Source organism: Melitaea cinxia, chromosome 1 (assembly GCF_905220565.1).
Source record: "Melitaea cinxia chromosome 1, ilMelCinx1.1, whole genome shotgun sequence".
In the NCBI taxonomy this organism is placed as follows: Eukaryota; Metazoa; Arthropoda; class Insecta; order Lepidoptera; family Nymphalidae; genus Melitaea; species Melitaea cinxia.
Window position 1 is genome coordinate 5,875,629 of NC_059394.1, and position 14,068 is coordinate 5,889,696.

General features: G+C 39.8%; 1 protein-coding gene across 1 annotated transcript in view; it reads right to left on the reverse strand.

The window, feature by feature from the left end:
* Positions 1-13,342, reverse strand: part of LOC123657945 (microspherule protein 1) — a 38,554-nt gene extending 25,212 nt beyond the window's left edge. The window contains exons 1-6 of the mRNA XM_045593459.1: positions 13,239-13,342; positions 12,823-13,153; positions 12,110-12,328; positions 8,412-8,568; positions 7,887-7,998; positions 4,662-4,815 (exon numbers count right to left, since the gene is read on the reverse strand). Coding sequence (XP_045449415.1) covers positions 4,662-4,815; positions 7,887-7,998; positions 8,412-8,568; positions 12,110-12,328; positions 12,823-13,153; positions 13,239-13,342 — 1,077 coding nt within the window. The remainder of the gene's footprint in view (positions 1-4,661; positions 4,816-7,886; positions 7,999-8,411; positions 8,569-12,109; positions 12,329-12,822; positions 13,154-13,238) is intronic.
* Between the last annotated feature and the right edge of the window lie 726 nt (positions 13,343-14,068).

The window sequence follows — 14,068 nt, forward strand, 5'->3', positions numbered from 1 at the left end:
GGCAAATAGCACAATAAACCACGGTTTGAAAGTTCATATGGAGCCATTAACAAATATATTTATTAAAAGCGTCTGTAACGTAGTATTTAAGTGTAGCGTATACATCTACGCTGATGACATGTGTTTGATATACTGCTCAAAAAATATAGGTAAGGGAAGCCAAAGCTGCGTTGCAGGGAGACTTTGATAATATAATACAGTGTTCCCGCGATAACGGAATTATAGAATTATAATAAACGTCAATAAAGCAAGCAGATAAATTTCAAGATTTAGGACTATGGGTGGACCGAAACGTGAACTTGAGGTTGCAAGTTGATATGGTGTGCATGAAGCTAAGGCCAGTTCTGTTAAAATTCCACATGTTAGAAACAATATTAAGTAGAAAAACTATGCGTAAGGTCTACTTTAAAAAAAAATAGGGGTGGACTACCCTTAACATTTAGGTGGATGAAAAATAGATGTTGTTTGATTCTCAGACCTACCTAATATGCACACAAAATTTCATGAGAATCGGTCAAGCCGTTTCGGAGGAGTTTAACCACCAACACCGCGTCACGAGAATTTTATATAGTATAAGATCTATGGAAAAAAAATCCTATCTAGAGTGGGGTCATATCTTTTGCAATTTTACACCTAGACATTATTAAACTAAAACATTAACCCGGGAAAGACTAAAGCATTAATCGTAGGTAGTAAACGCATTCGCTCTCGACTTGATATAGCTGAACTACCCCCTATTACCGTCGACGGCGTTCCTATTACTTTTTCCGACTCGGCTAAGAACTTAGGTGTTGTTTTTGACTCCAATCTTAACTGGAATGCTTATATCAATGAGATCAGTCGTAAGGTATACTTTTCGCTCCATTCTCTAAAAGCACTACAAAATTTTTTACCCTTCAAGACTAAAGTTTCTCTTGTGCAAACTCTCATTCATCCGATCATTGATTACGCCGATGTCACTTGTTTAGATACCACCGAAGAATTGCTTAACAGACTTGAGCGACTACAAAATTTATGCTTGCGTTTCATTTTCGGCTTAAAAAAATATGATCATGTAAGTCACTTTCGTAAACAGCTTCAATGGCTACCTATCCGCCATCGTAGAAATTTTAGAATACTTTGTTTCCTTTTTAAGACTCTTTTTAATCCTCGTTCTCCTTCGTATCTACGGGACCGCTTTTCTTTCTCTCACGACGATGATTCTCCGTGCAGATCACTTAAACGTTCTCTTCTTCAGATGCCCACCCATCGTACCGATTTTTATTCTTACTCCTTTACTGTACATTCCGTTAGACTTTGGAATTCCCTACCATATGAAATTCGCGATTGCAAAACACTATCGCTATTTAAGAAAAGAGTGAGAAAATTCTACCTTAATCAATCCTAGTCTAAAATCAATTGAATTAAGTGTCCTTATGCGTATTGGAATTTATTATCGTATGTATTATATTATGTATCGTTTATGTGTATGCGTGTATGTATAAGTATCGTATTATTTGTATCTACGTGTGTATAAATTATTATGTATTTATTTATATATTGTATAATTATGTATTTATATTATATTTTTATTATCTACAGGGTGTGGCGTAAATAGTGGTCCACCGTTAAGGATTCGATAAACCAGATAATTTACTATAACATATTACAATTTTATCCATTTTTACCCAAGGGTTCCGGAAATATTTTTATTTTTTATTTTTTTACGATATTTGTACCCCTTGTTACAAATTTGGTTGTAGTTTTAATAAATACCATTATTTTTTCATTTTGATTACTGGTAGTTACTGCTAAATACTAGAGCTATCGTTAAATAACATGATTTTAATGTAAATTTAAAGCTTTTGAAGAAGAAAATTAGTTTTACTCTACTTTTAATCCAAATTGTTAACATATCATGCTAATTCAAGAGCGATTTTTGTAAAAAAAATGTACTAAGCTGTCAGTGCCCATTCATTTAAAAATATGCCTACCAAATACCAATTTCAAAATGGTATCACAATAGCAGATCCTTTTATTTAACAGAAAGATATACAATTTTAATTGAAGAAAAGAAGATTTTCATTAAATACATTTTAAAATTTAGTTGCGTTAATACTTATGATTTTTGTAAAAAAAAGTAACTACACTGTCAGTGCCTGTTCATTTTAAAATATTCCTATTAAACGCAGATTTTTAAAACGATTTGCCATCCCATTAATAAAAAAAATTATTGCAATTTTAATTGAAAAAGACTTAAAATAAAAAAAATTACTACTGTTACAGAGTGATCTTGGCCTAACTTGTAAATTAGAACAAGGCATTAAAAAAAAAAACAAGTCATACTGTCATCGTTTATTATTATTCTTTGACATGATTACAAACACTGTAAAAATTACACCAAATGCTCGAAATGGCGCCCATTCGCAGCTATACATGCTCTGTAACACAGTGTATCCAAATAGGTGGATAGGGCGCTTAGGTCCAATAATGTGGCCACCGCGCTCGCCGGACCTAAATCTCCTGGACTTTTTTTTATTGGGGTTGCCTGAAAGAAAATGTCTACAAGGAACGAATCACCTCTATTGACCAATTGAGGACTAGAATCCAGACAGTGGCTAGAAAAATCAGCGAGAGCGAGTTTGCTCGACGACTTAAACGGTCGTTTATTCGACGTTGTACACGCTAATTTTGCGACTGTTTTATAAGTTTCCTGTAGCAGGACTACTGGAAGAGATTCCATCATGGGATAAGTAGTGCCTTTATACCAGCATTGTTTATAAGAGCTATTTCCTTTTGCTTTCCTAGTGTACATAAATTGTTAAATAAATAAATAAATTAATTAATTGCAACATTAAAATTATTTTTCAATAAAATCAACACCAATCAAACATAGCTACCATAAAACAGTACCCAAAAAGTCGGCTCCTAACACTAAGTACAGCAAGTGTCAATTCGCCAACAAAACAATTTAAACTTCAATTATATATTTTTTTCAATTTTTTTAACACAAATGTCCGTGCGGAAAGAAGCCAACGTTCTTGGCACAATTCCACGCGGACATGATTTGTACCAAAACTATCTCTAAATATTTAGTATTATAATAATAATAATAATTAGTATAATAAATAGTTCTTAAGTTGTGAATAGTAAATATGTATTTTGTTTAATAAAAGCTCGAATTTTTGTTTTTAAGTTAATCGTTAATAAGTAATTAGTCCTATCGTTTATTCTTTTCTATCTTTCAACCTAAGGCCCGTGGTCGTCGCGAGCGATCGCTTGACGTCATAGGTAACGTCACTATTCGCGAGCACATCGCGCCCACTTCACCCACAAAATATAGGTGGGTCACAGTTGGCTTTAGTCAAAACGTGACAGGATTTAAAAAAAAAAGCAACTGTCAATGCTGCCACACTATGCTGCCAAATTGAGAGCGCATAGCTGACACCTGACAGCGCTCAAATATGTGTTCCACTTATAAAATTCGCTTACAACACCCGCGGCGTTTTTTACGTTAATTGAACCGTGAAGCCGTGAACGGCAATTTCAGCGGTCGTGGTCGATGTGCGTGATGTTGCGGGTCTTTAGTGGAACGGGCCTAATGTGTTGCAAGTCAACGCTTGGGCCGATCGTGCGTCTACTCTATCGCTTGTTCCGCGCTCTTGTCTGTCGTCCTAAACACATCTTGACAGATAGCGACGATATAGGTTAAAGATAGCCAACGCCCCTTTCTCAAGGAATACACCCTCACACAGAACGCACACGCACCGTCCCGCGTTAGGACGGTTCGGATACCCTTAGGCGCAACGACCGACAACGACAACTCGCCAAAGCGCTCCGCATAGCGCTTCCTCCATTCCGACGATGTTGTAAGCCGAGGTGCGCTCTCGCTAGAAGACACCCTTAGGATGAACGTCACCCCCGTGCCCTCCAAGGGCCTACATCTCCCTTCGCGACCGGTGTCTATAGTACCGGGCCCTCTCACCGGTGACGCTGTAAAGGCCAGTAGGGCCAACAGTAACAGGAATCTCGGAGAAAAAAAAAACTCTCGCTTGCACGGTCATGCTCAATCGGAACGTCTTTTCGTGCGTGTAGCCGGTGTTCATCGATTTATTATGATGATTTTTAGACGTTATAACATCAAAAGAACATCTGAATTTTAATAATTGCACTATACAAAATGTTAATTACTCGTTCAAATAAATAAATATTAAGTTATCGAAAAAATTGTAATTTTCAATTAACTCCTTCCTTATATTATGTAAAATAATAATTCAAGTGATAATAATTCAATTCATAAAAGTATGCAATTTTTCATCAATGTTTTTTTTATGACGTTATCACGTATAACTATCGTCTGTAAGCCGACTTTACAATCAACCTTTTTTTTAAATTCATACAGAACATCTGTATAACTTAACATTTAAAAAAATGTCTTTTTATGAAATTCATTCAAATAAGAATATGGCTGTCCGTCGAATTAACCCTTTGGGCAAAGAGTCGAAAAAAAACTAAGGTGTTATTATGAAATTCAGTACATTATATCATCCGTTTGGATGATATTATGGTTATTAGGACATTGGATGTTTTACAGTTGGCAAGAAGCTGTTTCAAAATCTTTTATAGAAAATTAAAAGCATGGGAGTAGATAAATATATACATATATAAATCATCATGCTTACCTCTCGGGAACGCATGAGATAGCGTACGAGACGTCCACGAAGTACAGCTAGCGTGTTCTTATCAAGCTCCACACTGCCGCCCGCTACGGACTGGACGAGCACTTGCCAGCGAGACAGTGAGTTCTCTAACAGTCTGATATCTTTTTTTTCTATCCTAAAAAAAATTAACAGAATTGTAAATTATTAAAGTTGGAATATTATATATAAATATATAGTACTATAATTTATTTCTTCACATATAGTTTTTCGTCACGTTATCTGTTTTCAATTTGAGACATTTTGAGTATGCTTTGTGATTTTTCTGAAAAGTTTAAATAAGAATCATCATCATCGTCATCATCATCATTTCAGCCTATTGCAGTCCACTGCTGGACATAGGCCCTCCACAAGCTCGCGCCAAATATGACACAAACTCATGTGTGTTGCCTCTAGTCACCACGCTGGGCAGGCGGGTTGGTGACCGCAGGGTTGGCTTTGTCGCACCTAAGACGCTGCTGCCCGTCTTCGGCCTGTGTATTTCAAAGCCAGCAGTTAGATGGTTATCCCGCCATCGGTCGGCTTTATAAGTTCCAAGGCGGTAGTAGAACCATGCTATCCCTTAGTCGCCTCTTACTACACCCGCGGGAAGAGAGGGGGTGGCTAAATTCTTTGATGCCGTAGCCACACAGCATATATAGTTTACAAGAATAACATTTCTTTTTAACCGACTTAAAAAAAGGAGGAGGTTACTCAATTTGATCATCCTTTTTTTGTTGGAAAGGAGATATCCTAAGTGTGGTACCATGATAAGGAAACCAGGATCTGATAATGGGATCCCAGAAAAATCGATGGAAACCCTCGAAAATCCGCATAACTTTTTACTGAGTGTACCGATTTTGATGATTTTTAATTTAATTGAAAGCCGATGTTTATCATGTGGTCACATATAAATTTCATCGATCTCTGATTACAACTTTTGGAGTAATCGTTAATAATGCGTATTTACTTGACTATTTTTTCGTCTACCTACGTAGCATTACTTGTCGATGTAATTGAAGTCGGTTTTTTTTCGTTTACCAGCAAACAATTATTTAGAAATACTTTTTTTCAGGAAGAGTTTCATATCAACGTAAAAAACATCACAATGCATTTTTTTAGTGTTGTACTTAATCTATAAAAGCGAAAGGTCACTCACTCATCACGAAATCTCCGAAACTATAACACCTACAAACTTGAAATTTAGCAGGTAGGTTCCTTATAAGACGTAGGCATCCGCTAAGAACGGATTTTACGAAACTCGACCCCTAAGGGGGTAAAACGGGGGTTGGAAGTTTGTATGAAAGTCCTATGTTTTTGAAGTAAGAGACTTGAAATTTAAAATGTAAGCTCTATAGATGGTGAAAAGGTGTCCAAATAATGTATCTTTAGAAATTAACTCCCTTTTGGGGTTAAAACGGGGGATGGTAGGCTGACTCACTCATCGCGAAATCTCCGAAACTATAATAGCTACAAACTTGAAATTTGGCAGGAAGGCTCCTTATAGAGCGTAGACATTCGCTAAGAACGGATTTTACAAAATTCGACCCTTAAAGGGGTTAAACGGGGGTTGGAAGTTTGTGTGAAAGTCCCATGTTTTTGAAGTAAGAGACTTGAAATTTAAATTGTATGCCTTATAGATGATGCGAAGGTGTCCAAATAATGTATCTTTAAAAATCAACTCCCTTTTGGGGTTAAAACGGGGGATGGTAGGTTTACTCAGTCATTACGAAATCTTCGAAACTATAACACCTACAAATTTGAAATTTGGCAGATAGGTGTTCCTTATAGAGCGTAGACATCCGCTAAGAACTGATTTTACGAAACTCGACCCCTAAGGGGATAAAACGGGGGGTGGAAGTTTGTATGAAAGTGTTATGTTTTTGAAGTAAGATACTTGAAATTTAAAATGTATGCTCTATAGATGGTAGAAAGGTGACCAAATAATGTATCTTTAGAAAACAACTCTTTTTTGGGGTTAAAACGGGGAATGGTAGATTGACTCACTCATCACGAAATCTCCGGAACTATAACAGCTATAAACTTGAAATTTAGCAGGTAGGTTCCTTATAAGACTTAGGCATCCGCTAAGAACGGATTTTACGAAACTCGACCCCTAAGGGGGTAAAACGGGGGTTGGAAGTTTGTATGAAAGTCCTATGTTTTTGAATTAAGAGACTTGAAATTTAAAATATATGCTCTATAGATGGTGAGGAGGTGTCCAAATAATGTATCTTTAGAAATTAACTCCCTCAAAATTAGTTGGGACGCCAAATGAAAGGTAAAGAATTCTCACAAAAGAAACAAAAATGCTTGCGTTAAAATAAAATAAATATTTATTAATTATAGGTTATCACTTTCGCCTAGACTTTGAGCTAGCCAAAAAACTTTAAATTAAATATATACTTTTCCTGCCTTTTTTCAGCAAATTGATTTATTAACATCTATAGCTGAAGACGATTTCAGTTTTTCTAAAATATCTGTCTCTGTAAAAAAGTGACAAATCTGATAGCCATTCCTGTCCCATTGAAGTCCTTAGGTCATTTTTGAAGTAAAACTTCTATATGTATGCTTGACTTGGGGAGTAAGGAGGTGAATACGTCACGAGCGCGTTATGAAAAATGTGATCGGGCGAGGCGAACGGAGCAAGACAGAGAGATGAGAGCACACATTTTCTTTCTCTCATAGCCAGTTACCAGTACACCAGTTAGTATAATTTTTTTCCCGGGAAGTGAGAGATTACGTGAAATTGTGGATACATTTTACTAATTTTTGCTTACACATGATATACCTCTTTAGCTCGGGGAACTCGTATCATTGATACAGTTGATACGGTGATAGCTACGTCCCTGTCTACAAGAAAAATAGAATCTTTTCAATTAACTTTCTTTCTATAGATAATAATCGATCAGTGTTCTTTTGTACAATTAATAGGACAAACTCCTTTAGGAAAATATACTCCTAGCGTAATTGTACTATAATACAAGACTTTAAATTTTAATACTATTTGTTTATTGACTGTATTAAAAAATTTATCCCTCCCATTATTTATTTTAAATTTTACAGTGAACTTTTCTGACCATATTTACATTATTTATTGTTTTCATGCCAAAGCAAAAATAAGTGTAATTCAAGTTTGCTTGATATTATTAGTAATAACGTACTACTAACTGTATTAACTGTATAAATATTTAAAAAAATATTTCAGACCTGTCAGCCAGTTGCATTTCTACATCGATGTCATCTTCTTTATAGTCTGGTAATTCTGAATCATTCATAGTTTCTTCAGCGTCAGAGAATGTCATAATATTATCACCAGGTTCTGGAAAAATTGTTTAATAAGGATTTAGAAACACGTATTTGAATATTATTTGGAAGGACTGTTTAAACCATTTAAGGCTGTATGTACCAAAAAAAAATTTGAGAACAGTAAATGCCTTCAATCAGGTCTAATTCAATTGACATCTATTATATACTAGCTGCCCAGATAGAATTCGTTCTGTAAAAACTTAATAGTAAATTTGTTTTAACCTTTTGTGGGCATTAAGGAACAGCGCTTAGCAACATTCATTTTTATCTATTTATATATCACAGATTCTTATAGTGTTGTCAAAAAAATTAATAAAGTTTTGCCTTTGATCTATTATATAATACCATAAAATGTTCTTAAAAAGTTTACCATGTTAAAGGTTAACTTACAATAGTTACTAATGTTATGTCTGTTTATAATGTTACCTTTGGGTAAAGGTTGCACAGTTTGGTCAGGAAGAAGTTGGTATTGTTTTAATGACTGCCAGTGAGCCATCAGTGATTTGGCTGTTCGAGTTGGATAAAAAACATGTGGATTCTGTTCTAACAGCTCCTGGAACTTTTCTGGTGCTGGGTGAGAATTCTAAAACATAAATTATTAAATATAATGCTTAAAAAAACAAAAACAAATTTAAACAAAAGTTTAACACTAAAAACAGATATTAACTATTTAACAAAATGGTAAAAGAAAGTAATGAACAATTTTAACAATAAGTATAAGTTATTAGTAAGTAAGTAGATTCATCATCATCATCATCATCATATCAGCTCACGGACGCCCACTGCTGAGCATAAGCCTCCCCTAATGCTTTCCACGACGATCGGTCCTGCGCAGCACGCATCCAGCGGCCTCCCGCGACCCTGACCAGATCGTCGGTCCACCTCGTGGGGGTTTTTGGTGTACCTGCCAACGCTGCGGCGCCCGATACGCCACTCGAGACCCTTTCCGCCCCATCGGCCATCGGTCCTTCGAGCTACGTGCCCTGCCCATTGCCACTTCAGCTGTGCGACCTTTCGAGAAATGTCGGTTACCCTGGTTTTCCTACGGATCTTCTCATTTCTTACTCTATCACGCAGAGAAATACCGAGCATTGACCTCTCCATCGCCCGCTGAGCGACTTTGAGCATTCTTATTAGGCCCATATTTAACGACCACGTTTCGGATCCATGTGTCATCACTGGCAACACTCACTGGTTGAAGACTTTAGTCTTCAGACGCGAGAGAACGCTGCCCATCCGAGTTGGATTCGGCGAGAGATCTCGTTCTCGAAGTTGGACTTACCTAATTGAATCGACTGTCCTAGGTATATGTAATGGTCAACAACTTCGAGAACAGTGTTCCCAATGCGAACTGGAGCGGGTGCGACATGGACGTTCGACATAATTTTCGTCTTGTCCATGTTCAGTTTGAGACCCACTCTTTGGGATGCTCGAGCATTGTGTTCAGATCTTCCAGGGTCTCAGCCGTAAGGACTACGTCATCGGCAAAACGGAGGTGGGTAAGGTACTCGCTATTGATGTTGATGTCGAATCCTTTCCAGTCCAGAAGTTTGAAAGCGTCCTCCAACGCGACGGTAAACAGCTTCGGAGATATAACATCCCCTTGCCTCACGCCTCGCTGAAGTGGTATTGGCTTCGAGCTCTGGCCCTGTAATCGGACCGACATTGTGACATTAAAGTATAAGTACCTCAGCACCTCGACGTACCTACAGTCCACTTGGCACCTCTGGAGATCCTGTAGCACAACCCATGTCTCAATCGAATCAAAGGCCTTCTCATAGTCCACAAACGCTAAGCATAATGGCAAGTTATACTCCTCGGTTTTCTGTATAACTTGCCGCAGCGTATGTATGTGGTCTATGATGCTAAAACCTTTACGGAACCCGGCTTGTTCGGGAGACTGGAAGTCGTCAAACCTGCGTGCGAGACGGTTCGTAATGACTCTCGAAAACAACTTGTAGACATGGCTTACAAGCGAGATGGGCCTATAGTTTTTCAGTAGGGCTTTATCACCCTTTTTGAAGAACAGCACCACCTCGCTTCTATTCCACGCCGTTGGCGTTTTGCCCTCGAGGATGACGGAATTGAAGAGCCTTTGGAGGATCTTGAGTACTGGCTTACCGCCCACTCTCAAAAGCTCAATTGTGATTCCGTCGTCACCCGACGCCTTGTTGTTTTTAAGTTGTTTGAGAGCACTACTAATCTCGTACAGGCTGACGTCTGGGATTTCTTGGGTTTCGTGCCTTGTTAGTTTGGCCCTGGGGTCGTTTGCCTTGATGTTGGCGGGTTTCTGTGAGGTGTATAATTGGCCATAGAAGCTTTCGATCTCCCTCAGGATTTCAGGCTTTGACGAAATGACGCTGCCATCGTCGGCTCGCAGCTGCGCCAATTGGCTTTGTCCAATAGACAGATCTCATGCGAACACTTTCGAGCCTTTGTTCCGCTCTATGGCCTCTTCGATACGTTCAGTGTTAAAGCGACGAAGGTCGCTTATCAAGGACTTGGAGACCTGTCCATTCAACCGCCGGTAACGGGTAGCATCCGCCGAGGACTGCAGCCGCATGTCACGCCTTTCTGCCATGAGTCGGAGTGTGTGGTCGGAGATCTTTGTTTTTTGGCGGCGGGTCTTGAAGAACTTAGACCCCACCGCGCGGACAATTTCCACCAGCTCGTCGTTGAGCTCGTCCACATCTACGCAGTCGGCCAGGTTTTCAAAGCGATTTGAAGTTCGAGTTGAAAGCTCTCGGGGTTTTGAATCTGAGCACGCACAGGTCGTAGCGTAGACCCTATCAGCCGACCCAAGCCTCTCAAGTTTGACATCGATATTCAATGTGCCTTGGACAAGTCGGTGATCACTTCCTGTTTTCACAGTATTGATCACTGAGACATCATTAAATATATGCTTGTTCGTCGACATGATAAAGTCTATCTCGTTCCTGACAGGTCCATTTGCACCTTTCCGGCTTCCTGAAGAAGGAGTTCATCATAAAGAGTGCCTCCTTCTCCATGAAGTCAGCCAGCAGCCAGCCCCGGGGGTTCCTTTGCTCGTATCCAAATTGCCCCACTCTCAGCTCATCACTGCATCGTCTGCCCACCTTCGCGTTGAAGTCTCCCATCACAACAGTGTAGTGGCATTTAGAGCTATGTATGGCTGTAGAGATTTCCTCATACATAGCTTTCACTTCGTCATCTGGATGTGCCGACGTCGGCGCGTAAGCCTGTATGACCTTCAGCGAATACCGCTTGGATATTCTGAGTATAAGGTACGCCACCCTGCTCGACACGCTCCTGACTACGTCGATGCAGTTGACGAGAGACTTGCGGACGAGGAACCCGACACCACCCTTGGACTGTTGGTCGCCCTCCCGAGTCCTCTCCCTCTCTTCGGACTTCAGATAACCCTATAATAATCCCAGCGCAACCAGCTGAGAGCTTCTTTCAGCGCAATGAGCTTCGCGTCGGTCTGCAGCGTACTAGCGTTATATGTTGCCAGGACCAAGTGTTGTCGTTGGGTGTGGTCGCCTGGCTTCTGCCGGAGATTATAGCCCCCTGCCCCGTCGTTACCGTGGCCTCCACCGTAGCCAGGACTAGCGGGGCCGCCGGGGACTGGGGGACAATTTTGTGTCTGCCCTTTAGGGGGATTTGGCGTAATCGCCACGCTTGCCAGGCGGGTTGGCGATCGCAGTGGTAACCATGTGTTTAGAAGGCGCTGCTGCCCATTCTCTAGTGGTTTTCCCTCTATCGCCTCTTACGATACCCACGGGATAAGATGGGGTGGCACTATTCTACGCCGGTTGCCACGCCGCGCGCTGCGTAAGTAAATTGACATATTATAAATAGTTTTTAGGGCATAGCAGGAAATTTCCTGCTCAAAATATGGAGCAGCCCGACTGGGGTAGTACCTCAACCTTACAGAAGATCACAGCTAAATAATACTGTTTTCAAGCAGTGTTATGTTTCTGTTAGTGAGTAAGATGACCAGAGCTCCTGGGAGGAATTGGGGGTAGGTTCGGCAACATGCTTGCAATGCTTCTGGTGGTGCAGACATCTATAAGCTACGGTAATCGCTTACCATCAGGAGAGCCGTACGCTTCTTTGCCGTCCTAATTGTATAAAAAACCTACACTTGGTAAAGTTCCAAGTAAATCCTCTTCTGCGGTGGAATATAAAGCTTGTTGCTGCACTGCTGCTACTAAATCTGGATGCAAGTTTCGCATAGCAGCAATAGCTACTCGGGATACTTCTGCATTATACAGCAAAGCATACCACCGTGACTGCAGCTCACCGACAGTAAAGCGGCAAGAAAACTTTACTCCACGGTGTACTATACGAAGATCATTTGTCTAAAATTATAACATAAATCATCAGTATATAAATGTATATTAACAATATTTTATATAAAAATTAGAATTGTTAGATCACACTTTTGTGAAGGAATTTAAAACAATTTTAAAAACACTTGCCGACGCCGGACGCTTGACGCTGCGTTGGCGCAACAGTTACAGCTATGGATTGTACCTGTTGCGTCGGCGGTTGCGGGTTCGATCCCCGCACATGACAAATATTTGTATTGGCCATACAGGTGTTTGCCGTGGTCTGGGTGTTTGTGCAGTTCTTGTGGGGTCTCCCCACCGTGCCTCGGAGAGCATGTTAAGCCGTCGGTCCTGGTTGTTATCATGTGCACCTGATAGCAATTGTTACTCATAGTAGGGAATATATCCGCCAACCCGCATTGGAGCAGCGTGGTGGATTAAGCTCTGATCCTTCTCCTACATGGGGAAATAGGCCTATGCCCAGTAGTAGGATATTACAGGCTGAAGCGATTAAAAATACTTACTTGTTGAACTCCTAATATCAAAGCTAAGTCATCTGTTGGCTTCCATCTTCCCAAGTCTTTTGTTGACAACTGACTGAGTTGTCCTTTACGACGTGGTTTTCTACCTAAGCTCCCACCACCTGAAATTTTACTTGAAGCCCTACGACGTTCCGGTGTCGGTACTACAGGAGGCACTGAAGAAGCTCCAATAATTGGAAACTCAGGCAAATTGCTTGTATAAGACTGAGTCCGAATCCGTTTTTCATTTTTACCAAGCGAAGCGCCTGGTAAACCTAAGCTATACTCCACAAGTTCATCATCAAAACGTCGCCTTTTTATGGATCTAGACGAACTGAAATTATAAGAACGTTAATCGTTAATAATTATAGCCGAATTTAAGTTAAAACTAACACAATATCTCTGCTATGCAAACCTACCTTCGTCTTTTCGTATTGTCTTGCGTTGCATCAAACTGTGTTGGTGTTGCACCAGAGTAATCGTTACTATCTGAAGCATTTGATGGTGTAGCAGGAAAATCCATTAAGGATACTACAAAATTAAACTTAACTAAACTACTGAATAAGGACTGTAATATTTAGTAAATTGTAATGAAAATACGCAAAACAAAAACAATTATTTCATTTTTTGTGACAATTGACATACGTCTACCAAAGAGTATGGGTGCGTTCCACCTAAGGCCCACCACGTCCTCGATCACAACCGCTGAACGACGCGCGACGAGCAACACGGAGGGGAGTAGCCATACACAAGCGTTCCTCTCAATCAAAAGTATGAGTCCACGCAGTCCTACGCATACAATTAAACTAGTTGCAGCCACATTGCTCACTAGAGTCACTAGACTTAACCTAGTTGCGCTATAGAACAACACAGAGGGAAGTAGCCGTACACAAATGGGTATAACTTCCTTGTACACAAACGTTCCCCTCTGTCAAAGTATAAGTCCAAATGGTCCTTCGCGTACAATAAAACTAGTTGCAGCCGCACTGCTCACTAAACTAAACATAGTTGCGCGATTGAATCAACGTCTTTCAAAAAATGCCGAATTTTCCCGTTTTTTGCTGCAAAAAGAGATCTGTCACGTAAAATTTACTAAAAGGTGGCGTTTCCTTTCATATGTAAGTATTTTATAATCATATTATTATTGTATACTTCTTTTAAATCTTTTTTAAACTTAAAAATTACAAATGTTATCGGTCGTGTTGTTTCGGATTTGTTTACGAACACAGGCCGCTCGCCCTCATACAAC